Below are 27,635 nucleotides of genomic sequence, written 5' to 3' on the forward strand. Positions count from 1 at the left end.
TTAAAAAAAAGGTAACGAGCTCTCCATTACCCACCCCCTGTGATTGTTTAGTGTTTGGATAGAAAACTTGATAAATAGCTTACATTTTTGCATAAATCTTGGTTATTTACTCTGGCTGGGTTTAGACATGGGTTGTGCACTTTGTTTTTTTTTAGCTGGACCAATGGAACAATGCGCCCCTCATTCGACCATTCAGATTGCGCATTGACGTCCCATCCACAAGCTGAGCTGGGTTGGTGGCTCATGTCCAACTGCGTATGTAGCTATTCTGGGCTGGAAGCACGCCCATGGGTGGAATGCTCTCTGCGCGTACACATCTAAAAGTGCCACAACCCTCTTGTTGAGTGTGAACGGGAAGGTTGGACATGCATACCCACATTGTATTCTCGAGTAAAGAAGCGGTCTTTACACCTCGTGTAGTCTGAACCGGGGCTTAGTATGCCCTCATCAATAAGTACACTGGGAAGGTGAGGGGATCGACGACGGCGGTTTAATCTGCCGTTGATCGCATTACATGGAGAAAAACAAATCAGGGTACCTTGCATGACGGCAGCCCGTTGAACCCACGACCTCCCCCTCCACACCCTATCCATCTAGGCTGACACACGCCGATGCATAACATGTGAGGCCGCGTCTATAAATGGCCCCCCGACATGCCCCGGGGTCGATCCCTTGACTCTCCTCCCGTCACTTATTGACGAGGTTAGTATGCCAGATTTTGAACGGGTTACGTCTCAACTAGGTGAACGTCATGAGCTCGGAGTACGTTCCACATTCTCGCAGCACGCAGCAGCAACCTGTCACAGCACAAGTTGACCTCTCTTTCGACGAGGTCGCCAATCACTTCCCTTTTCCCATCGCCGAAGCTGCCTCCAACTTAGGTTCGTACCTCTCACACACACATAAATGAAGAAGAGTCAGAAAGTTTGCCCCTGAAAACCCTCGCTTGTGCCGAGAGAGAGAGAGAGAGAGAGAGAGAGAGAGATTTTTGAACGTCTGCTAGAGGCCGAAATCGCCCTATGAGACAAATGAAAGGACATTTTGGGGGGGGGGGGGGGGGGGGGGGGGACTTGGGAAGCTCGAGTTAGGAGGGAGAAGTGCGAAAGGTGGATTCATAATGATCTTATTGTTTTGTTGGATGATTGGGTCTCACTTTCAGACTTTGCGTCCAGATGCTCTGAGAAGTGGGAGCCCAAACCACACTTATAAAGAGTTACAAGGGATACCAAAAGTAGAGCCTCAAAAGCTGAAAATCCAAAAGCTCTCAAGCCTTTTTAAAATAAAGCAATTCTTTCCCCCAAAGCTTTTATACTGAAACTTGCGTAGTAAAAAGCTGCCAAAATTCAGTGAAGGTTATCCGTACAGCTTGCCAACGCTTTTTGCGCCGCAAATTGCAGAGACTGTCATACAGTCCAGCCATGTCAGTAGCCTACGTGAATTTCGGGCATTCTGCCACGTGTCATTGCAGCCTTTCACGGGCCAGCCAGCCGGGGAGGAAGTGTGTGTGCTCTGCTGCCCCAATGTCCAGGCCACGCTGTGTCACCTGTTTGTGACATACCCCCCTCTTGAAAGTATTGTAATCGCTCTCGATTACGCCTACAAAATAGACAGAAGCCATAATCTGTCAGATACTGACTGTTAGTACCGACGCACTAGGAACAACACATCTAGCACATGTACCAATTGACAGTCACATCACTTGACATCACATGACAAATCACATTCACAATTCATTCGGATCTCAGATCGTGATTAATTGGCAACGTATCTAGCACTCGCATCTAGATCCACTCGGGACCCCATAGATGCCCGATTGACTAATCCTTATTGCAACCATGTCTATCGAGATCGTTCAGACTGAAATGATGCAGTCATTTCGTCTATTAGCTCCTGCACTTAGACAAGTCAAGAACAAATCAATATCATAATGTCGGGAATTCCAATTCATAAAGTCATACAACAGACTACTGTTAGGTCACAGTATCCCTGAAACTCAAAAGAAACATCAACGACTTTAGTATCAAAATCGAGGCAATCTGTTGACAAAGGAGCGGAGTGACTTTCCTTTCGTGCATACCCGCTGCACCAGATTCTGCCCAAGCTGAGTTCGGGGTTCCATTAAGAATGGACTATGCTAATCCAAATGCTTCAAGGTAAAGATTCACAATCTGAGGAGTATCTGCTAGGTCCTTCTCCTCAATCCACTTCGCATCCAATGCGGGATAGTTCTTGAATTTAACCAAGAACTTTCTTATCGCTTTACCCTTTATCTTTCTGTCTTTATGTGCCAATATTTGTTCTGGAACAAGGATCTCCTTGTTTTCTTCCACTTCGGGTTGCTCATCATGTCACGTGACATATCCAACCCTATGTGTCCGTGGACAAGCTACAACATGATCAGGGTTCAGTCAGTCTAGTCAGTCTAGATTAGAAGTGATCTGGCACTTTTTGTGAGTATTCGTAGACCGTGCATGCCCAGTCACTTAGTGTAGATGCATATCCTCTGGTTGCACACAACATGATCATCAGTATTCCCTTCAGAATCCATCAGATTCAGTCAGGGGAGTTTTCTAGTGCATTTAGCCTATTTTCCTATTTTTGGTATTTTTCACTTATTAATTTAAGTGACTTTCCAACAAAAGTAGGTAGGGCAATTTTGCTAAGTTAATATATAAGCAAACCCAAGTTAGCACTTTCTGGCAGAAGAGGCAGTAGGAGCTCTACGCTCAACAGGCAACTTCTCAGCGGAACCCCCCGGTAGGAGACTTAGCGTTTTCAGCCAAGGACAGCCAACGCTTTTCTCCATTGCAGATCAGCCCCAGCGTTTTGCATTGCAGATCAACCCGGCAACAGCCAGACACAGCAGATCAGCCTAGCGTTTTTGTATTTGCAGAATCCTGGCGACAGAAGGACCAAAATTCAGCCCTAGCGGTTTTGGTTGCAGATCAGCCCTGGTGTTTTGCACCTTTACCGCGACGGAAAGTCAAGAATCATTAGCGTTTTCAGTTTTCAGCAGTTAGTACCCGCAGATCAAGTCCCGAACCTCGTAGATCTCACCTTCCCGCAACAGTTCCTCGCCGCACGGTCAGTGTCCACAAGGTGTACAGTTTCAGCCCGGAAAACACAGATTTCAGCATCTGCGTTTTCAGCGCGTCGTCGTCGCATCGTCGTCATCGACATAAGAGTCAGAATTCAGTAGATAAAAGATTTGCAGATTTCAGTCCATAGCGTTTTTGGACAGCAGTAAAAAGATTGCAGATTTCAGCCATTAGGTTGACTCCGTCATCACCGTTGTCATCTAGCCTAGACTTGCATCAGTTACATGCATTATCATTGTACCAGTTTGTGCAATTGATAAGTAGACCATTCTCGGCGACGAGAGTGGGGCCTTCGGAGGAGGGTTTTACGTCTCTGGTGTCGTATCTCTCTTCTCTCTCTATTTCTCAGTCTCGTACACTTGCACGCACAGTGTCGATTCGCTTTGTTGTGATCATAGCACTTTCCATTAAGAACGGAAGGCTCTCCCTTCCAAAAGAACTAAAAAGAACCTTGAGCACAGCTCGGAGCACTCATCCTGAGCAAAGTGCAAACAATCATTCCGCTGCACCTAACACATCGAGCTTCCCATCTTCGGGAACATCGCTTTTAAAGGGCTTACGAGACTCACATGATAAGCATTGTGAATTCTCCGAGTATCGGGTAGCTTTAGTCTAAAGGAGACATCATTTATCTTTTTGGAAATTTGGAAAGGTCCGTAGTATTGCATAATAAGCTTTGGAGAAAGCCTCTCCCCCTTTTTCTTCCTCAGGCATGCCTTCTCAAAACGTAAGAGCACCCAATCGTTCTCCTTGAATTTCAAATCGCAACGATGGCGATCCGCTGCCTTTTTTTGTCGTTCTTGAGATTTCTGCAAAGCCTCGCGGACCTTGGCAAAAGCCATGTCCAAGTGATGCGTGTACTCGTCGGCTTCAAAAATCTTATCTTTCGTGCTTAGGAAGGGTGGAACCTTCGTAGCACCTTCAATAATCTCAAATGGCGCCTTCCCCGTCGAAGAGCGTTTTGTGTTATTGTAGGCAAATTCCACCAAAGGTAAATACTTTTTCCACTGAGTCTTCTGATTGGAGATATAAGACTTCAATAAATCTAGTACCACTGAATTAGCAATATCTGATTGCCCGTTAGTCTGCGGGTAGAACGATGACGAGAACTGCAACCGCGTGCCAATGTTCTCCCAAATAGCCTTCCAAAACAAACGCGTGAATCTGGAGTCCGTGTCGGAGACAATCGTCTCAGGCATGCCATGTAATCTGAAGATGTGGGCCACAAACAGTTTCGCAAAGTGATCCGGCTTGATTGTCTTCTTCACTGAAATGAGCTTGCTTATTAAATCTATCAATAACAGTCGAGATACCATCGTGACCACTCTGCGTTCTCGAGAGATTAAAAATGAAATCCATTGCAATACTTTCCGAGGGGCGGGTGGGTATAGGTAAAGGCTGTAACAATCCCTGTGCTTTAGGCTTGTGAAACTTGACCTTCTGGCATACCAAGCAACTGCGTACAAAATCGTCCACATCCTTCTTGAGTCTCGGCCAAAAGGAGTGTCTCTCCACACCTTTCAAGGTGGTAGCTATACCGTGGTGAACCGTAAAAGGTGGACAGCGGCATTCGGTTTAAAACCTTTTCCCTTAACGGCTGTGTAACGCACAACATTTTTTTCCTCATCAAGTAGCCATCCCGAATGGAATATCCCACTACCATCTCCCCATTCCGTATGCGAGTGAAAATATATGCAAAATCTGTATCTGTGGCATACTGATCGACCATATCCTCGAAGCTCCTATGATGAATCGCGGAAATAGCCAGAACCAACGGCTTCCGAGACAAAGCATCTGCCACCAAGTTCTTCTGTCCCCACACATGGACAATCTGGAAGTGAAACTGTGACAAGATGTTCGCCCACCGCATCTGCTTTTCTTATGTGACAAGAAATAGCATAAACTCTGATGGTCTGTGAAGACAGTAAAATCGGCTCCGAGTAGGTAATGTCGCCACTGAGTAGCAGTACGGTGAAGTACTAGGCTGGACAAGACCCTTTTCCAAGAGGTCTTTCACTTGATTCATAATTTCTTCGTTCTGGGCTCGGCTCACACGGTAAGGTGGCCGGTTTGGTGGTGTGCTTCCAGGTATCGGATCAATGGTATGATCCTCAGGAGGAGTGGGTGGTAATTGGCCTGGCAGACCCTTTGAAAAGCAATCGGCATGAGTGTGGAGAAAATCTTGGCATTCTTTATCAAGTTCAGACATATTTGTCCTATTCTCATCATTCAACTCTTTCAAAAATATCAAGTAAACAAACAAACTGGATTTCATTAATTTTGAAACGGCCGAGCCGATACAATAGGGACAGACTCGCCCTTAAGTTTCATATCAAGAACAATGGTTTGGCCCTTCTTTGTAGTCATAGTCGTTTTTCTTGCCTGATAGTCGACCACGACATTGTGCTTATGGCACCAGGGAATTCCTAGGAGGACATCACAACCTTCCAAGGGCATTATGTAGAAGTCCTCGTGCCTCAAATACCCCTGACAATGTAACCAAAGTTTGCCAATGACCAAGGTTGTTTCCGTACGTACGTACGGTCTGATTCCGTACCGAATGGTATCCGTACGTACCGTACGATTCCGTACGTGCCAAGTGTTAAAAAAAAAAAATCCGTCGACGGTGCCTAATACGCCTTGGTCGGACTGGTTGGGCGAGGCCTTTAATAAGTCCACCTATCCTATACTGGTTATTATCACAACAAAGAACCAGAGAGTAGAACAGAGTCTCTGCACAGTGTCTACCACAGAGACCAAGGAAGGATTTGCACAGAGTTCAGAGGCTGATGATCCAGATGAGGGTGATGCACCCCTAGCATCTGTGCCAGAGGAGAGAGAGCCTGATTATTATGATGAGCTTGTCTTGACAGATGGAGACATGCTCTCTGAGTCTTCATCAGCCTCTGATGATGATTTTGAGTAGTAGTGATTGCCCAGTGCTTTGGGTCTTGGGACTTGGACATTTGCCACGACTCATTTATGCTTTTCATTTTGTTGCTTGAGCCACCCAGACTCTTTATTGAGTGATTATGTTATTTTTGTATCAGGATTCAACATTCAGTTATGTACTTTTGACCTACACTATGCCATGTGGTCTGGACTCGATATTAGCGGTTACTTAACTTGTGGGGTGATTTTAAGTGTTTTTTGAAAGTTGTGGCTATGTTTAAGTATTGTGCAGTGTTTTTAAACTAGATAGGTTGTATATAAATTTGAAATTCTTTGTATTTTTAGTTTTTAAAAAATATACTACGAATTTTACGTACCTTATGGCCCAATCCATACGGTACAACGTACAGTACGTATCGAACACGTACCGAATACTACGTACCTTACAACCTTGCCAATGACAGGTGTAACAACATCCCTGTCGGGTGCCGCTAGAACTGCCTCTGCTAGTGGTCCCATCCGACCGGGTGTAATCTCGAGCCGCGCCGCCAATTCAGGTGAAATGAAGTTGGCCTTGGCTCCTCCATCAAAGAAAATCAAGGTTTCTTGGTCTTTCACTTTGCCCCAAGCTCGACAAAGTTCTGTACTCTCGTCAATCGTGCTTGGGTCAGTACCCATGCAATCTGGAACCAGTCTTGCTTTCATCTTGCCTTTTTGTCCACGTTCCTTAGCTGCTATCGAACTCTCAGGTGTTTCTTCATCTTTGTCGTTTTGTTCTTTCGGTGCCTTTTTAGGGCAGTTCGCGGAGATGTGCCCAGTTTTCCCGCATCCAAAGCACTTCCCCTCTTTGATGTAGTTAGCCCTCTCTCGAAGAGTGAGCTTGGGTCGTGCATCCTTTTCTTTCTTTTCTGGTTGCTCTTCTTCTTTCTACTTTCATTGTTCAAAGTCTGTTCTGTCCTTTGCGTCATGATTTCATCCGTGGGGTAGGTCAAACTGCCTGAATGAATGGCAAAACCTGTTTCGTATGACCCATCAATTCGTGGATGGAATCTGAATTTTGCTCTAAGCAGTGATCTCGGATCTTTGTAGGAAGTCCCAAGGTAAACCTCTCAATCTGTTCTTTGAACGAGATCTTCTTAAATGAAGAAGCTAGTAGAAAAGAGCTCTAGAATCTCTCGCAATACGCGTCCAACGTATCCTTCTCGGTCATCCGAAGATGGTTCCAAGCAGTTCGTATGTCGCGTTCGTACTCCCGAGTCAACCAAGAAGAAATTAAAAGACTTTTTAATTTCAGCCATTTAACTGGCGCTTTCTTGTTCAATAGAAGAGTGGGCCACCAAGTTCGAGCATTTCCCTTGAACTAAGAGGTAGCCCTCCGAATCTTGGAGTGCTCTGAGTAATGTCCTCCAGAGAAAGCTATGTGAAACTGCTGTATGAAGGCCAAAGCCTTCGAAGCATCTCGAAATCCAGAAAACGTGTCAAATTTAATTGACTGTCCACCTTCTTTAAACTCTTGGACTTTCTTGCTTTTATCTTCTAGAAAGTCATACTGGTTGGTTTAATAAAAATTCTTCTTCCTTGCATAAAATTTGCTATCATCGGAGTCCGAACTATCCGAAGACGAGTCCTCTGTAGAACTGTTAACAACTGGGCGAGATTTAGACTTCTTTGCCTTTTTCTTGCCCTTTCCAAAGCTTTGTTTTTTGCTTCGCTTTTTCCCTTTTCTATCTTCTTCGCTAAAGTTAGAAGAGCTAGAGGAATTGGGTACTCCTTCAAATTGTCCACGCTTCTTCTGTTTTCTTGCCGAGGCGAAAGTAGATTGACGACACAAATAACTCGGGAAGTCAATTCCTTTTTTTTGCTTTTTGTCGTGCTTTTTGGCTTTGTTCTGTGCGTCAAAAAGCTGGCTAATCCGTGCATCAACCACCTCTTCCAATTCTTGCTGTGTAAACATCCTAGGAGTAGGAGGTTGTTTGAGCGCCGGTTTGAGGGGTGACTCCGTGGTTTGCCGCCACTGTGAGTGCACCTCGTCGAAGGAGGTCTGGGTGAAAAATTTTGCAAGTTTAGGGTCCTTAGCAAAATTCATCATCAACTTTGTCGCATCATCGACCAATCTCAGATGTTCCATCTCTTCAAGCTCCGCCTGAGTAGGCCGAGGTAGGCCGTACTCCTCGCGTGAATCTTCTTCGTGATCTCTTCCCGCATCTCCGGATGCAGAGGAAGTTGACTATCCTTTGCTTGAATCCATAAGTGCCGCGTAAAAAGGATTGGATTTCCTGGTAGAAGAGAAAGCGGCCGCGCTTTGATACCAATGTAATAGACTTGGACACTCCAAGTCAAGGATCTACCGCGACACGACATGAATTCACTTCAAAACAGTTCACAATTTGATTTGACACCGGCCCGGGTGGAGTTCCGTGCCAAGAGGTATTGACCTCGAAGACTGGCACCCCTTCGGTATTTCTTTTTGTATTAATATCTGTGCTCAAAGTACAAGGGAGTGATTGGGTCTCACTCTCAGACTCTGCGTCCAGATGCTCTGAGAAGTGGGAGCCCAAACCACACTTATAAGGAGTTACAAAGGATGCCAAAAGCAGAGCCCCAATAGCTGAAAATCCAAAAGCTCTCAAGCCTTTTTAAAATAAAGCAATTTTTTTCCCCAAAGCTTTTACTAAAACTTGCATAGAGTCAAAAGCTGCCAGAATTCAGCGTAGGTTTTCCGTACACCCTACCAACGCTTTTTACGGCGCAAATTGCGGAGACTGCCGTACAGTCAAGCCACGTCAGTAGCGTGCGTGAATTTCGGGTTTTTGCCACGTGTCATTGCAGCCTTTCACGGGCCTGCCAGCCGGGGAGGGAGTGTGTGTGTGCTCTGCTGCCCCAATGTCCAGGCCACGCCACGTCACCCGTTTGTGACATAGGGTTGCTAAATGCAGAGCTCCAAAAGCTCAAACTCAAAAGCAGTTAATTCCCAAAAGCTATTGGTCTTCAAAGCTGCCGAAAGCAGTCAACGTAATTTGCGGAAAAGTCCGTAGGCTACCACGTCAGCATGTACGGTGCCACGTCAGCCTGTCGGCGCATTTTCCTGGCAGCCTGTAGGGGTGTGTTTTTATGTCCGTGTGGCTCTGCCACGTCACTAGTTTGTGACATACCCCCCTCTTGAAAGAATTGTAATCGCCCTCGATTACGCCTGCAAAACAGACAGAGGCCATAAACTGTCTTAGTAGACATTGACTGTTAGTACCGACGCACTAGACACGACACATCTAGCGCTTGTACAAAACGACAGTCACATCACAGGACATCACTTGACATCACAGGATATCACATGACAAATCACAGACAAATTCATTCCAAATCGCAGACCATGACTATCGGCAACAAATTTAGTAATCGCATCTAGATCCCTTCCGGACCTCACGGATGCCCAATTCACTAATCCTTATTGGAATCATGTCTATAGAGATATTTGAGACCGAAATGCTGCAGTCATTTCGTCTTTCAGTTCCTGCACTCAAACAAGTCAAGTACAAATCAATCATATTCATTTTCGGAAATTCCTGTCATAAAGTCATATAGCAGAATACTACTCAGCCCATTGTTATCCTTGAAACCCAAAGGGGACATGAGTGACTCTTCAAAATGGGGGTAATCCGTTGACAAAGGAGCGGAGTGACTCTCCTCTTGTGCAAACCAGTTGCACTAGATTCACCCTCTCTGAATTCGGGGTTCTATCGGAGTAGACTATGCTAAACCAAATGCTTCGAGGTAAAGTTTTAAATTCTGAGGAGTATCTGCTAGGTCCTCCTCATCCATCCACTTCTCATCCAATGTAGGATAGCTCTTGAATTTAACCAAGAACCGCCTAATCTCTTTACTCTTATCTTTCTGTCTTTGTGTGCCAAAATCTGTTCTAGAACGAGTATCTCCTCGCTTTCCTCCACTTCGGGTTGCTCATCAGGCTCCCCATCATCGGGCACATCACCTTTAAAAGGCTTCAATAGAGTCACATGAAATGCATTGTGAATCTCAAGTATCGGTGAGCTTGAGTTAAAGGAGACATCATTTATCTTTTCTTTTATGTGGAAAGGGCAATAATACCTCATGCTAAGCTTTGGAAAAAGTCGCTCCTTTCCCTTTTTCTTTCCTAGGCGTGTCTTCTCAAAACGTAAGAGCACCCAATTGTCTTCCTTTAATTTCAAATCTCGTCGATGTCGATCTGCTGCCTTTTTATGTTGTTCTTGAGATTTCGCTAAAGCCTCCCGGACCTTGGCAAATGCAGTGTCCAAGTCCCTCGTGTACTGGTCGGCTTCAAAAATCTTATCCTTAGTGCTAAGGAAGGTTGGAACCTTCAGAGCAGCTTCAATGATCTCAAACAGCGCCTTCCCCGTTGAAGAGTGGATCGTGTTATTGTAGGAAAATTCCACCAAGGGCAAATTTTTTTCCCATTGATGCTTGTGATTAGAAATGTAAAACTGCAATAAATCCAGTACAACTGAATTTGCAATCTCAGATTGCCCATTTGTCTGCGGGTGGAATGATGATGAGAATTGCAATCGTGTGCCAATGTTCTCCCAAATAGCCCTCCAAAACAAACTTGTGAATCGGGGATTTCTGTCGGAGACTATTGTCCCTGCCATGTATACGAAAAATCTGTGGAATGAACAATTGCGCTAAATGATCCAGCTTGACTGTTTTCTTCATTGGAATGAAGTGAGCTCGCTTGCTTAATCTGTCGATGACAGTCCAAATGCCATCATGCCCACTCTGTGTCTTCGGGAGATCAAAAATGAAATCCATTGCAATACTTTCCCAGGGGCGGGTGGGAATGGTTAAAGGTTGTAACAATCCCTGTGCCTTATGCCTGTCAAACTTGACCTTCTGGCACACTAAACAACTGCGTACAAAGTCGTCCACATCTTTTTTGAGTCTCGGCCAATAGAAGTAACGTGCTACACCTTTTTCTTCATCAAGTAGCCATCCCGTACCTCCCCATTCTGTATTCGAGTGAATACATCGAAAAAATCCGGATTTGTGGCATATAGATAAACCATGTCCTCGAAGCTTCTATGATGAACTGCGGAAATAGCCAAGACGAGGGGTTTCCGAGACAAAGCATCTGCCACCAAGTTTTTTTGTCCGTGAACATGAACAATCTGTAAGTGAAACTGTGACAAGATGTTAGCCTACCTCATTTGCTTTTCCGAAAGCTGCTTCTGTGACAAGAAGTAGCGTAAACTCTGATGATCAATGAAGACGGTGAAATTGGCTCAGAGTAGGTAATGTCGCCACTGAGTAAGAGCATGGGTCACTGCGAGAAGCTCTTTTTCATAAATCTGTGCTATCATTTCTGGCCTAGCGTTTTCTGCATGTGGCGACCTGTGCTTGCGATCTCTCTCTCTTGCCCTAGCGTCCCTTTCTGGCCTGTTTCCACCTCTCCGTAGTGGTTGTGCATCCCCGATGAGATCCAATGCCCGTTCGGTGGCGGTACGCGCTTGTGCCTTCACAGCGAGGAGATCCATCGTGATAGATTCAAGATCTCTTGGCTGCCCGTCACAAAGAGGTGTCTTGATCGCAATTGCAGACAAGTTCCTCATCCGATTCACCTTTTTCCCGCTGTACCTTTGACAGGAAGGCCGTTTCGGCATTCCTTGGCCATGTGATGGCGTTCCTCGGTAACAATGGCTTAGTCGCTTCTTTCTCCAGGAGTCGACAGCACGATTGGCTATGGCCCAAGAGGAGGAGAAGCGGCAACATCAGAGCATTGCCTCCTTACAGAGGATGTAGGAGCGCCACCCAGGTAGTCCTTAGATGGAGGATCATATGCAGCAAGCTCCATTGAGGAGCAACACCATGAGTTTGCCTACCACCTCAAGCATCTCACTGGACCGAGGTGGGCACAGTGTTGCCAAGAAACGCGTTTCTTCACTCATGAAACGTACGAAACGTTTCAGAAACGTTTCTGTATGAGTTTGGACGTTTCAAAGGTAAAGTCAAGGCTCATGTTACATGTAAACCTTGAAGCCTCTTGTTCTTTGTTTCGGTCATTAAATCCTCAATGTCATGAATGTAGCTTCTGTCTTGCTTCTAATGATGAAAGTTAGTCCTATTCTCCCTCTTTTTCATGTCTTTTCATGACAGATTACCTCTTAAACTTACGTACATTTCTTTAGTTTGCACGAAACTTCTGTTTTGGCGTTTCTTTCTCGGATGAAACCATTTCGAAACTTCTGAAACTCGTGCCAAACGAAACGTTTCGAAACTCCATGGCAACTATGGGTGGGCAATAGAGTTACTGAAGAGTTTTTTGAGAGTGGGTCCCCGCCATGGGCATACCAGTCTTCGCTAGTTGAGGAGACAGGTCGGGTCGGTTGCCACAGAGCCTGAGGACATACGGGTAGTAGCTACTGACTTTTACATGAGCTACTCTCAGCTGAGCTACAATCAGAGCGCAGGGATGCTTGTAGAGACCAAGTGTGGGCACAAATGCTTTGACTCGTCACTGAAGAGATGCGACAGATGCTTGAGAGCCCTCTTCAGCCAGAGGCGGCTCTAGGGGCACTCCCTTAGGGTAGTTGCCCAAGAGAGGATGGTTTGACTCCCAGCTTTTTCTTGGATTACCGGGAGGTGCTTGGACGAGACCTTTGTTTTGCATATCAGCACATTTTGCGCACTGGGGAGATGCTTGATAGCGTGAGCGAGAGTTTGATCCACCTCATCCCCAAGGAGGGGGGATCGTCGAATGAGATTCGGCAATGGCGGCCCATAACCATTTTCAACTTAGCCTACAAAATTCTTGCAAAGGCTCTGAGTTTGAGAATTCAGCCACTCCATGAGAGCATCATACATGAGACTCAGACGGGCTTTGTCAAGGAGCGCAGTATCCTTAACAACATCTTCACCTTTTGGGAGGTGACTGCCCTTGCCCGCCTGCGAGGAGAGGATCTGATGGTGCTCCTTCTCGACGTTGAGAAGGCCTACAACAGAGTTCATTGGGATTTTCTTGAGGGCACTATGCGCACGCTGTACGATTGATTTTTCAGATGCATGGATCACAGGGGTGTCCACTCTATACAAGTGTGCTCACAAGCAGGTATTTTTAGTAGGAGGTCGAGGCTTAAACGCTCAATACGGTAGGGCTACCTTCTTGCCCACTTCCTATCTTTTCTACGTAGAGGCGAGTAGCAGATTTCTGGCCTCACATGATAGGTATCTTGATTGTTTGATCACCTACTCCGGAATAGAACTGGGATCAATCTCCCCATTCGTCATTGACGGTGTGGTCACCGCTGTCGATCCCATCTCATGGTGTCCTTCATCACCATGGGTTGGAAATGTGTCAGAGTCATCACTCTTCTCCATGGTGTTGGAGAATTTGGGCATGTGAAGCGGCTAGGTCGAAGTGGAAGATAGGAAATCTGCAAATCTGTCCACTACAGCGGAAATCAGCCCCAAAAGAGTGAAAAACGCAGAAAAAACAGCAAACCGCCTACTTTTGGCACGAAAAGACAGCAACTCAATCTCGCACAAATCACCAACCCGATTCAAGAGCACGCTGTGGCTCTGATACCATGTCAAAGGTGCAATGGAAAAAAGGTGAATCGGATGAGGAACTTGTTTGCAACTGCGATCAAGATACCTCTCTGTGACGGGCAGCCAAGAGAACTCGAATCTATTGCGATGGATCTCCTCGATCTGAAGGCACAAGCACGTACTGCCTACTGAACGGGCACTGGATCTCGCCGGGGATGCACAACCGCTACAGAGTGGTGGGAACATGCCAGAGAGGGAAGTGCTAGGGCAAGAGAGAGAGATCGCAAGTAGAGGTCGCCACCTGTAGAAAACGCAAGAGAGAGAATGTGCAAAAACGCTAGAGAGAGAGTGCTCGCCGGAAATTGCAAACGCTAGAGAGAGAAAACGCTAGCATAGGAGAGAGCCCAAACGCTGGTAATCTGCATTTAACAACTTGCCAAAAGTACAAAAGGGGGGGGGGGGGGGGGGGCTGCTTATATAGGGCAAACTCCAGTTTGCCCTACTCAGCCTGAAAACCCCACGACTCTGGAAAATGGCTAATAAATATGTAAACTCATTAAAAGTGACCTGGAACACATATTTAGTGGACTAAGTGCAGATGACTCGAGACTCTGACCCCGAGAAATGCTAGGAACAGGGGTCCCGCCTCATGCAGCCTATTGGTGAGCAATACAATGATGTGCATCGTCGATAATAGATACATCTACCTCAAGTACGGCCTGGCATAGCCACAAAACTGCCCTCACTCCCTAAGCTGCTCCTGGGAGATACCGGAGCTACCACCGGACAGGAAGTTGAACTCTAACAGTTTTGGGGATAGCTCATGGCCTGGAACGACTTGGAATGGGCAGATTTTCAGATTTGGGTGTCTTTTCTTGTGAACCTCCCCCTTATTAAATGCCCCTCCCCCCACCCCTTACCTTCACAATGCACTCAAGGCTATTAAGTGCCAAGGCTCAAGCTCTACCCACTCGAGCCTCGTCTCTCAAGTTCTAGCCTCTTTCAAGCTTTCAAGTCTGACTCTACAAGGCTAAATGCTCTCTTGCTCTCCCCCCCCCCCCCCTCCCTCTCTCTCTCTCTCTCTCTCTCTCTCTCTCTCTCTCTCTTTCGACTTTAAAGATCTCTCCCTCTCCCCCTCTTAAGCTCTCAAGTCCAACGACACACGTTTGCCATAGTAAGGTTGATCCGTCTTCAAATCAAGTTTTTTGTGAGTATTAGAGTCAAAGGACTTCGATACTACTTATATTCAATCACACAGCTAAAAATTGCATGATTTAAATGTTTTTATGCCTCCCGTTTCGCGTCGTTCCCGTTCCGGACCCCACTGCTGTTCCCTCGTTCTGGGGGGGTCCATCACCGTTCCCATTCCGCGTTACGGCGGGTAACTTTGGACTAAGCTCCCTGAGGCCATCGGCCACTCTAGCAGCAACGTCCCCTGTGTATCTAGACACTCAGTCAACAGCCTGCTCTTTGAGGTGTGTATCTACCAAAATCTTCTTAGGGACCCGTAGCATAACACTGTCACTCCTCTGCCTGCCGGATAGAGTAAGGATCAATGGTGCGTGATCAAAAAAAGTAGTCCTTGCATAAATGCATACTGTACCACCCAAGTCACATGAGTGATCACTAGCATAGAAGCGATTTATATTGTGGATTGATTTACTCCTCCTACTCTGCGGGGTCAGACCAGGTGTCACAAAAATACGGAAGCGAAAACTGACTATTAAATGCACTTTATATACTCAAGAGACTTTGGAGAGAAAGAGAGAAAGCTTGACACATCATTGGGGACCAGAAGATGGGCTGGACCCCCCCCATAAAGAGAATATCTTTATTACTAAGGGAGAATTCTTTACAAGCACAGGAACGGGGCGAAAGCCCGTCCTCTATTCTTTCTTGTCCTTCTTCTTCTTCTGACTGAGAGAGTAGAAGAACTGCTCTCCTGACTTCTAAGAGGATCTTTCCTCTTCTGTGAGATTTTCGGAAGCTCTCGTAGATGAGAGTCTATCTTCCACAAAACTCATCGGAAGCTCTCAAAAACGAGTCTATCTTCCGCTAACTATGTCTCTTCGGACATAATCATTCCTGCAGTCAACCCACGAAGGAAACACATGCAAAACACACGCACACACGCTTGCTGTAATTTTCTGCACATAACCAGAAATTGTTACCTGAGTGCGTTCCAATGCCGAAACGGAGGTCCTTTTCGCGACGGAAATGCTCCAAACTGTGTGTGTGTATAGTAGGTAGAGAGGAATAGTTTCCTACTAAAGATTTGCTGAAATTCACCCTAATACAGGTGATTAGGGGCTGAAAACAGAGAATTTGCAGCAGCTAGTAAAGAGAGAAAAAGACTTTACGTGACGAAACTTCTCCCACAGCTGCCTATGACCATGAGAGGCCTTGTTCTAGGTGATGGGTGCACAGAGGCTCCACATACACCACAAGGTGCTGCTCTCAAGCTTCAATGGAGAGCTTCACTGCGTAGAGGACGTTCAACTTAGGGGGGGTAGTGCATTGCAAACCTGGCAAGAGGGGGAGGGGCTGCTCTCTTAGAGCCTCCCAAAAGAGGGGGCGCTAGCATGAAGAGAGGGAGTGAGAGAGAGAGAGAGAGATTGCATGGGAAAGTGTGCCAATTGGCACACTTACTTTAAAATTTAAAAACCATTCAACTTTTGATTTTAAAAATCCTATGCTAGTTAATGAAATGTGCAATTAAGTGCACAACTGCACACATAGATGCAACCAATTAAATTGTTAACTGCTCCCCAGCGCAATGCCGTATCGACACTGCTCTGGCATTACCTGTTCGCACTTGTCCGACCATTTGGTCCAGCGCAAATCATTTAAGAATACTTTAACTAACTTATCCTAAGGCCGTAAAATGATTTGGCCTTAGGGTTATTATTCTAAGGACCCCATCTCATTCCTGTGCTTGCACTAGCGTGCGTAATTTTCTGAGCCTGTAATCTGAGGCTACTATCTACCCCTTCATTGAAGACCCGATTTCCCAATCGCTAGGGCTTCAGGGTATTTTCTGCTCTGGTCTCCCTGAGGTGCACTGGCCCAAACTTGGGCGCACCTGAGGCCCCAGAACTGCTAAATCTATTCTGATGTGCACACAACTAATTAGATAATTCTTTGCTCGTAAATAAATTAATTATTTACAAAGTCTGACTTAGTTACACCAGGAAAAGAGAGGCTGTCTGAAAGCCGTGCAATCCCACATTCTGCCATATATCCGGGATCCTGATAGTCATACATAGCCGTTCCCAAGCAGCCAACTCAGCCCTATGTACAATAGCATGGCTGCGTTTTCAAGCATGTCGAAATCCCCCCCAATTTACCACTGCTCTGCATGAGGTATGGACTCCAGAAAATGTGACCAGGACTCAGCCCGTGCACTCGCATGGTTGGGTGCAGAAATGTTCACAAGGCAGCCATGAACCTACATATTGACCCAGTGGGCCCTACCTGGAAAACTCATGCCTGTCCCCACAATGGCCTGCTGCCATGAATTCACAATAGTCATACATACCACTCCGTGAATGCCACTAGGCCCAAAGGCAGCTAACCAAAAGGTGATTCGGCTCTCACACGTGATGCTTCTGGAGCATAAGCATATCGATCGCTCCACCCACAAGGCATCTATGGAGCTCCAGCCTTTGTGGACCCCTCTAATGTAGAAACTGGCTCTAGCTAGCCCCTACACATTCCATGAGACAATTCTCATGGTGTCAGTTAGAAAAAGCAGATCCTGCTATCACAACCAATCTGCATCCAAGGGACCTCAAGAGAGCCATGTCTGGAGTGTCTGTCGGACCCATACCCAAGCGGGGCGTGCATTCTGCAGACCTACCTCCTTTGTCGAAGAGTCCTTATGAACATATACATAGCATGGTGCTCTCTTAGTGTCTGCAAAGAAGGATCTACATCCTTATGAACATATACATAGCATGGTGCTCTCTTAGTGTCTGCAAAGAAGTATCTACATCCTTTGTCGAAGAGTTCTTATGAACATATACATAGCATGGTGCTCTCTTAGTGTCTGCAAAGAAGTATCTACATCCTGTTGCATTTGGTGGTGTCACCGAGAACTTGGCCAACGGTCACAGAGTTTGTATCAAGTCTGTCACCCGCAAGTCTCCCGTGTTGTGAGAGAACTCGAGAGCTTGAACCTGGGGCTAGTCCAACATTGTATGTATGGTCCACTAAGTTTGATCCCTGCCACACAATGGGAAGGAGAAACCAATTGCTGTGTCCAGGGCCTCTGTCCCTCTGGCTGCCAAAAACAGAACATGTACTATGAAACAAGATGCCTCGAGGTCAGAAGAACTGTCGTCGAGGAAATGTGTAAGTCGTGGTCGAAGAAGTCCCAACAACGGTGGATGTTACAACTGGTCAGCCTGCGAGGGATGGCCGCAAAGGGCGACGACGCCTACACCAAGAGGGGCGTCTGCAGGTAGGGTTGTTCCTCTTGCGCTAGGCGGTTGGTGGCAAATGCAGTGCCAAGAGATCCCCGAGCTGTTGAAGAGTGGCTAGTCCTTGAGGTTGGTGGCGGTGTATGGGAGGGGGAGACGGGGCGGAAGGACTAGCGGGCGGGATGGGAGAGGCGGAGGGAGCAGGTGGAGGCGGAGAAGTGGGGACGGTTGGTAGAGGGGGAGGGGCTTTCAGTAGTGAAGTTGAGGTGGAAGGGGTATCTGCCGGTCATCCTGTTGTAGAGGGTCAAAACGGTTCCTTTTGAGAACCCACTACTATTGGCGACCACCAAGGGCACCAAATTGACACGCCTGTCCTTGACGACGACGACCACGAATTTGCTGCCAACCCTCATGTGCCCGCTCCTTGTGTCTGGCTGCTGAGCCTGGCTAGTCTTGGTAGGTGGGTGTGTGCCGAGGGTCGAGGCCTCTTGTATGGACACGCTTTCGCAAGATGGCCCATCAGACATCTGTCTACAAATGAAGCACCAATTCGAGAGCCCCAACACTTTACGCTCTTTTGGAGCCAACCACCACTCACTCGAGGTAGTAGAACTACCTTCGGTAGAGTGTGGGTGTCTCGAACCAGGTAGGTATGCCTGTTGCCTTGGAAACTATTGAAGCTACTGTGAGCGGTGTTTCCAAAACAGTCCCAAGCTCGGAACCTATCTTGGAAAGTAGCGGGAGGTACTCTCCTCAGGCTAGGAAAGTAGACCGAAATGGATAGGTTTGCTTCCTTGACAAGAACATCAGTAGCCGGATCAAAGCCATGACGTCACTGTCAAAAGTGAGCTTTGATGATCTTTCCCACCTCCGATAGAAGGTCGGCGTGGAGGAGGTTGCGTACCTCTCCCTTGTTGGGTCGGGTGCCAATAATCTTGCAGATGACAAAGGTGGCCTAGAGTCGCTCCACCTCTATTACAAGGCTCACTTGCTCTCTTACAAGGCTCGCTTGCTCCGTTGACGATCGAGCAAGTTGGATGGTAGGCTCTTCAGGGTCGGGTGAGGGGGACTTCGTCAGAGTCCCTTTGGGGCGGAGTATGGGCCTCCATCTGTCTGCTCCTGTGATAGGTTGGGGGCAAGATGCAAGTTGAGAGGAAGAAAGCAAATCAGTGCCAAAGGAAAACGACAGTGTTTGAGAGAAACAGAGGAAGAGCGCGCAGAGAAGGGGGGGGGCGGGGGGGAGCTTGGGGCAGCGTCGCTTAGAGAGGGGGGGAAGAGGAGGAGGGGGCAGGGCGAAAGAGGGAGGCAGCATGCAGAGCGAGGATGGCGAGTACAACAACGACGAGTGTCCCTACATTGTGCAAGGGTTGTTCTACGAACCAAGCTGACGACTGGTCTTGTTTTGATTTTACCAGATTTGCAGAAACATTTTGAGGTTTATTGTGATGCTTGTTGTAGCAGTCTTGGAGCGGTCTTAATGCAAGAGGGCCATGTCATAGCTTACAAGAATAGAATGTTCTCCATGGATTTCATCTACGATCTTCTAAAGATTGAGGGTGGGCATGGTGTTATCTGGATCAAATCATCGATAGATTCAACAAGCAGGCTCACTTTATACCGATAAAGAAGACAATTAATGCCGATCACTTGACCAAACTGTTTCTCTCTCGGATTCTCGATTACATGGCATGCCTACTTCTGGCTAAGTATGACCATCTCAAGAAAAAGGGCAAGAAGACCAAGGAGTTCAAGGATGGAAGACAAGGAGTCAAGTTTGACACGTTTTCTGGTTTCAAGGAAACTCATCGAGCCCTTGCATTTATACAACAGTTTGACATCGTCTTTTCGGGAGGTCGTTTCTCGGAAGCTTCCAAGGTACGAAGGGTGGCATCTTATCTGAAGGGTAATGCCCAAACATGGTGGTCGACCTTATTGTTGCAAAGGGAAGCACCTAAAAATTGGCTTAAATTCAAAAGAATCTTCACTTCGGCATGGGTCACAGAAGAGTATGAGGAGGATGTCATCACGGCTTGGCATCATATGAGGATGACAAAGGAAGACGCTGTGGTTACCTATTTCCAGAGGCTTTGGTATGGCTTTTTACAAGTCTCTTCTTTCAGGAAGATCGCCTTCAAGCAGGAGGTTGAGCGATTTTGTTGCGGAATGCCAAAAGAGATTCGACAGTATTGCTTGAAGAAAAAGTCAGAGTGCATTTAGATGCTCATGGGACTCGCCAAAGAAGGTTTTGGTATGCATGCTGGCTCCCTACAGATGAGCAAGTAACCACTTCAACAGAAAATGAATCTTCCAGGACAAGTGTTACGGTTGTGGGGAACAAGGGCACAGTCTTGCAAAGTGCCCAAACAAAGCACTAGAGGAGCAAGCTGAGGACATTCATAGACTTCCAAATTGGTAGATGAGTGTGCAAAGAAAGGGAAGACAAATGTAGGATTGGTTTCAGATTTTGTGGGGGCGATCCTAAAGCAGAACGATGAGAATACGGTGCTCTTTGGAGTGTGGGGTAAAGTACGAGATTAGGAAGTTCTTATCTTCTTTGATGGAAGAGCCAAGGCCAATTTCATCTCACTAGAATTGGCGGCTCGACTTGGAATAACGCGTGAAGAAATGGGACGAATGATGGAGGCGGTTTTAGCGGCACCAAGGCGTGATGTCGCCATTACACCTGTTATAGGCAAACTTTGGTTGCATTGCTAGGGGGTCTAGGGCACGAGGACTTTTATACGATGCATTTGGACGGGTGCGATGTCCTCTTGGGGATCACTTGGTACCACACGTGTAACGGGAGGGCACCATGTGCGAACGGAAAAGAACAGAGTGAAGAGACTTTAAGCACTTCAAAACAACTAAACCGAAAGAGAAACACTGCACACGAGACACGGAGTGGCGGAGTTCCACCCCAAGAGAGCACTGGCCCCAAATGATGGCGCCCCTTTCGGGATTTCTTTATATTGCTTCAACTCAGTACAACGTCGGCAACACAACTTTGCATCTCCACACGGAAGCATGCCAGAGAGTCAGCCCTTGGCACATATTTAAAGGCCCCGTGGCCATCAAAAGAAGCTTACATGAAAAGCAGCTTATCCAAAAGCATGTGGTCCCAAAAACTGGTGCCCAAAAGCCACCAGCGTAGTATGCAAAATATTCGTACAATTGCCACATCAGCAACGCAAAATGCGGGCGTCCGTACAGTTGCCACATCATCAGCATGTCAACGTAGTTTTCGGCCTGCCACGTCAGCGCCTGCTACGCAATTGTGTCTGAGAGTCTGGTTACGAGTGGGCCCCATCGGACGGGGTGCAGTAAGTTGGGGTTGGGTTAGGATTATTAAATCCTAACCCCTTGTATTTTTTTTTAGGTCACTCGACAAGAATCTATAAGTTGGTAATTCTTTCTCCTTCTTTTGCTTTTACTATAGGGTTTTAGGCCCCTCGGTCGGGATCTACAGGTTGACTAGGGCTCGGCATGGGGAGCCCTAACCCTCTGTGGCTTCAGTGGCTTGACAAGTCACCAGTTAGTTACATCCCCCCTTTTTAAAAGAAATATAATCGTCTGCGATTAGATACCTGCAAAACAACTCAAGTTAGCTCCAAAATATCTGAGGGTTATTCAGTTTTCCATATCGGAGTTCTTGATATTCCGGCGTAGCATAATTAGGCTTCACACCTAGACCGCACTGATGTGTGTAATGGGTGTCTCAATGCACTAAAACTACATATTCAAGCAATCTCACTTGAGTAGCATGGCACATCATAATGCAACACAAATGTTTACATATGCAGGTTACAAGACACAACAAACAACGCCGTTGAGCACTTCGCCCAGACAGACGTTCTTAGGCATGAAGCTACTCAAATAACCTAAAAAGGTCCGGGCCATTAGCTTAGAGGACCAATACAACCAAACGCTCCGTAGCTTGGGTCGCTTAGAGGTTCTCAACATACAACTTTTTGCTCCCTAGACACCCGGTTTGCATCGTTCAGATGTTTCCAGCATACAACTAACCACAAATAACCTAAAAAGGTCCGGGCCATGAGCTTAGAGGACCGATACAACTAGACCGTGCCCAGACCACAACCTGCGTCGCTTGGAGGTTCCCAACATACAACTAAACGCTCCTGAGACACTCGATCTGTGTCGTTTAGAGGTTTCTAGCATACAACTAAACGCTCCCCAGATACGCGGTCTGCGACGTTCAGAGGTCTCGAAGAAACATGAACACTTCTCTCGAGAAAGCTCGTGTCACAAAGTGATGACGTGGCTATGGACATCAGAAACCCTAATTTCTGCCAAAAACCCTAAAATTCTTGCAAACCCTAATTTCTGCCAAAAACCCTAATTTTTGGAAATCGCGGAGGCTACTTTTAAAAAGAAATAAAAAAAATAAAAAAAATGATGAGCGACGCAAATTTTGCTTTATTCTAACTCTCATTGAGAGAGAGAGAGGGAGAATTTGCTTTGGCTTTCAAGCTTTTGGGGCTTTGCTTTTGGGCATCCCTTGTAATCTTTAAATTAGTGGTGAGGGCGTCACTTCTCAGAGCATCTGGACGCAGAGTCTGAGAGTGAAACCCTAGCCACTCTCTTGTACTTTGATGATTGATTAATACAAAAAGAAATACCGAAAGGGGCGCCAGTCTTTGGGGCCAATATCTCTAGGCACGGAACTCCGCCGGGCCAGTGCAAATCTGTTGTGATCTGTGAATTGTTTGAAGTGGTTATTTGGTGTTGTCATGATTGATTCTTGACTTGGAGTGTCCAAGTCTGTTACAGCTCGAGACGAAGATATTCAGACATTATCAAGCATCAATAATCTCTTCAGTACTCCTCCCGGGAGTAAATCATTAAAACCATTATCAAAACCAAAGTCAAGCAATCTCAAATCGGCACCAATAGAAGTCAAAACAGATAACATCCATTTCAAACAAATTCCACACAATATTTTCAAACAATTTTCTCTAATAGATTCTCAAACAAAGTTGAAAAAGTGTCTAAATCAAATTTAAAAAGCATTCACGGTGTATCTTGGTCAGTCGAGCTCGAAAAGACGAGTGGCTTTCCATCTTGAGATGTGCAACAAAATTAGTTGTAGACGCCCGCAACATGGTCCATAACCTCTTGAATAGTTGAAACTTACCAAATCATCGGAAGGAGACTTGCTTCCGTTGGAATCTCCATTGGTTTCTTATGTTCCCTCGCTGGGATTAGGGTTTCTTCATCTCTCGACGAGTAATCGGAGGGGTGTTGTCTCTATTGGATGTAGTGCTAGAACACATGCGTGCTGCAGTAAAGAATCGGATCCTCCGTAGCAGAAGAATCGTCAGCTCTGACCCCAATGTTACAAGCTTGGACACTCAAACTAATCTGAACTTGAATGGAGAGAGAGAAGAGGAGCGTTGACATGGAATGGAAGAGTTCCGTCCCCAGATGCACTGGCCCCAAAGACTGGTGCCCTTTCCGATATATGGTTATTGGTTGCCGATCACAAAGGTACAACTCCCGAGGGTCCAACTCGATGAGTGGCCCAAAGGACACTTATAAACAATTACAAGGTGTGCTAAAGCCAGTGCTGCTAAGTTGATTATTTAATATTTTTTGATAATTTCTATTTACTGAAATTAGGATATATATATAAATTTGTGCACTTGAGAACTGTTAAGCTAGGAACTGTAGATCTACAAGAACTGATAAAAGCCATTAGGAATCTTTGATGTGTCATTTGATGGGTGACATTAAGCATTGCAAAGGAGCTGTTCTGTAAGTTTGATGGGAGAGACCAGGTTTTGCTGATGTGTCACAGGATGGGTGACAAGAGCATCAAATAGGGAATACTCGGTTGATTTGAGGAGGAATTCTGAATTGAGTAAGAATTACGCGTAAAGATGCAAGCACATGAATAAAGATGCAAGCACCGTGCGGACCTCGACCACCTGCACGCACAAACACCGTGTAGGGTGTCTACACACAGAGGAGAGGGAGCGCTAGAGAGAGAAAGAGAGATCGTTGCATAAACGCTAAAGAGAGAGAGATCGTTGCTGAAGATAAAAGACGCGCGCGAGAGAGAGAGAGAGAGAGGGAGCGCTAGAGAGAGAAAGAGAGATCGTTGCATAAACGCTAAAGAGAGAGAGATCGCTGCTGAAGATAAAAGACGCGAGAGAGAGAGAGAGAGAGAGAGAGAGAGAGAGAGAGAGAGAGAGAGAGAGAGAGAGAGAGAGAGAGAGAGAGAGAGAGTGACTGCTTTTTCCAAAAAAAAAAAGAGAGAGAGACTGCATACACAGAAAACGCTAGCAAGAGAAAACACTAGAGAGAGAGAGAGTGCCCAAATGCTGGAAGTGTGCACTACATAATATGCCTAAATTACAAGGTGGGGGGGGGGGGGGGGGGGTGTGTGGTTGCATATATAGGTCAAACTCGATTTGCCCTACCTAGGTCAAAACCCCACGATCCAAAAAAAGGCTAATAAAATGCTAAACATGTGTAAACTCACTAAAGTGACCAAGGACACACATTTTGTAGCACAACTGCAGAATACTTGAGATTCTGACCCCGGGAACCCTAGGAACGGGGGTCTTGGCTCATGCCAGCCTGCCAGGTGGGCAAGACCGTCGAGTGCATCGCCGAGAAAAGATACGTCTACCTCAGATACGGCTGGGCACAGCCACACAACAACCCTCACTCCCTAAGTGCAAGGGAGTTGGCGGGAGAGGATAATCTCGCCTGTGGAAGAGGTTTGGTGAAGATATCAACAGGGTTATCTGACGTCAGAATATACTCTAGCCTTTTCACGAACAAAATGGTACTGTATCTCTATATGTTTGGTCCGAGCATGAATCATTGGGTTCCTGGCAATGGCTATACAATTTTGGTTGTTAGAGTATATCGTGGTCGTCTGTTTGGGAAATCCAATCTTCGTAAGTAGCCTTTGTACCACACTGACTCACATGTAGCACTGCAAACAGCCATGTACTCTACCTCTGTATAAGATACGTCAATTGTAGGTCGTTTCTCCGAGCTAAAAGAATCTGTATAAACTGTAGTCGATCCACGTCCATCTGGATCTCCACCTGAATCTGAATCACACCATCCTCGTAGGATGATCTTGGACTCTCTACCTTTAGCCGCATAGTGAATGCTTATGACTTTGGTCGCCTTTAAATACCACAAAGTGTCACCAGCGTGTGACTACTATCTATCCTTTTTGTTGATTTCTTTCTTATTATCTATTTACTTTCACTTTTTGGAAACACCCCTCGGGAAATTTAACTGCCATGCATTGCATAGCTAGTGTGGAACTGTCCAGAGGGAGTCCAGGCCTGAGGGCAAGAGAGCACTAAGGTTGGACAAGGACTATGGTTAGCCAAGTGGGGTTATTGACTAGCCAAAGTGGAATCCTTTGCTACAGAGGCTACATTTGAGTTCTGGATGTGGCCGCAGTGTACAAAGAGGGTCGGATGACCTAGAAAGATACAATGGCAGCATCTCCTAAAATTTAGGGAACTGCTATTTTGGGACCTGAAAATGTGTTGACGTCATTACCTCCGGAATGACAAAGGGAACATTTTCTTACTCTGCCGTGAAGTCAACTGGGCAACCGGTTGGGATATTCTTAGACGGCAACCCCAGAACGGGAAAATGCTTATAAATGTGCCAAGTGGCACCTTCTGGTGCACTTGCCTCATGCAACAAGAAGTGGCGCTGAATTTAGGAGGGAGAGAGCTATGGAGTGCTTGCTTTCCCTCTTATGCACAGTGCGGTGCCAGGAGTGATGCCCTGCACGCTACGCACTGCCCTCTCTCTCCCCTTTGGCAGTATGTTATGCCCCTCTAGTGGGCTCTTCATTTGACCAATGTACAGTTGTGTGGGTTCATGCGCGATTGCCGAGGCAAGAGCCTCTTGCACAGGTACTGGATTAGCTAGCGGCTAATCCCCCGCAGGTACAGGTGAATTCGGAGAGGTTTCACGCCAGAAATCTTGTCCGATTCAAAGGGCAAGTAGCCCTACAGGTGCGGGAGCTCGAGGACTTGCTAAGGATGCGACCGGCACGCGAAACGGAGCCCGAAACAGTAAATTACAGCCTGCTGTGTATTTTTGCAGGTTTAGGGTTTTGGCCCTAAACGGACCCTAATACCCCCAGGAGGTTCAGGGATGCAAGGGGACCGCTGTACAGGCGATCTGGCGCATTTTCAGAGCTGAAAACAGAGAATTCAGCGTGCTGCAGATTCTCGCCAGGTTTTGCAAAGTGCCCGTATGCGTCGGGAAAGTCATTCAATGCGTGGGAATACTGAGTGTGAAGGGTTCTAGTACAGTTATGTTGTCGAAATCGGGCTGGAACAGTGGAAATTCAGCCGAGTTTGTGCGGGGCAGCTTGTAGGGATCCATAGCGTTTATTCCCTCTTTTGAACAATAAAGAAATACCGAAAGGGGCGCCTAAGTTAGGGGCCAATCTGGTGTCTGTCTACTCATACAGGTGCAATCTAGCAGCCTGTATCCCTCTCCCCTTTGTTGTGTCTTGAAAGTACAGGTAAAATAGACGACTAACAATGGGTGAAAGCTAAATCAAGGTTTGAAGTAAAGTCTACCGCCCTTTTTGGATTGAACAGGCCGGTTACACAAAGTCTGAAGAGCCTGCTCCAAATGTGACTTGGTGTGTCTCTGCATAAAAGAATTGAGAAGTTCCGTTGGGAAACTGACATCAAACTAGGTGTTGAGAACCCAAATAAGAGAACCGACCAGTTTTCAATACTTTGTAGCATGTGCTATATCTGAGGGGTCATACTGTGAGAGCTTCTGGTTGGGATTCATAGGAGATGAGATAGGGTTACTTCCAGTGATGCCAAATGCTTCCAACAACTCTTGGATATAGCGCTCCTGAGAGAGAAAGATGCCCCCCTCTATTTGCCATATCTCCAATCGAAGAAAGTAACTAAGCAAGCCGAGATCTGTCATCTCAAACTTCTCGGCCAAGGTTTCCATAGTACTGCGGATGTGCTCAACATGGCTACTTGTGATCACAAGATCCTCCACATAGAGGATAACAAGAGTCACCAATCCGCCCTCATTGTAAATATACAAATTTGGGTATGTAGAAGAACATCGAAAGGAGTGTCGTTGGAAGCAAGAGTCTATCTTTTGGTACCACGCTCGAGGGGCTTGCTTTAGGCCATAGGGGGCCTTTAGCAACCTACAAACCATGTCACTGAAATCTGGATCCAAGAACCCTGGAGGTTGCTCCACATACACGTCCTCTAAGTTGCCGTTGAGAAAAGTTGAAATTACATCCATCTGAAAAACAAGCCACTCGAAGAAGGAAGCAAGGGCAAAAACTGTCCGAATGGTCGCCATCCTCGCAACTGGTGCAAAGGCCACACCGTGTCTCTGAGAGAAGACCTTGGCAATGAGTCGTGCCTTGCGATTGTCCAAAGAACCATCAGATTTGTACTTGGTCTTGTAGACCCATTTGACACCAAATCACTTTCTGCTTGGCAGGCCGTGGAACCAACTCCCAAGTGTTATTCTTCTTGATGGAATCATGTTCTATTTGCATGGCCAACTTCCACTTTGGTTGTGAAAGTGCCTCCTCAACTGTCAATCACCGTCGACATCAAAGCATAGTTCACCTGTAATAAAGTCCAATCTGTCTCAACAGTTTGAAGTCGCTGAGAGCATCGTGTTGTAC

At 46.4% G+C, this 27,635-nt stretch overlaps 1 protein-coding gene across 2 annotated transcripts in view; it reads left to right on the forward strand.

Moving 5' to 3' along the window:
* The first annotated feature begins 668 nt into the window (after positions 1-668).
* Positions 669-27,635, forward strand: part of LOC147461898 (uncharacterized) — a 101,412-nt gene continuing 74,445 nt past the window's right edge. Inside the window, exon 1 of one of the 2 annotated variants that reach the window (XM_086509366.1) lies at positions 669-881. In XM_086509366.1, the coding sequence (XP_086365492.1) occupies positions 752-881 (130 nt within the window). In that variant the 5' untranslated portion in view covers positions 669-751. The remainder of the gene's footprint in view (positions 882-27,635) is intronic. The other variant, XM_086509365.1, reaches the window with a different exon arrangement.

Source organism: Adiantum capillus-veneris, chromosome 3 (genome assembly GCF_014529385.1).
Source record: "Adiantum capillus-veneris isolate H3 chromosome 3, ASM1452938v2, whole genome shotgun sequence".
Taxonomy (NCBI): domain Eukaryota; kingdom Viridiplantae; phylum Streptophyta; class Polypodiopsida; order Polypodiales; family Pteridaceae; genus Adiantum; species Adiantum capillus-veneris.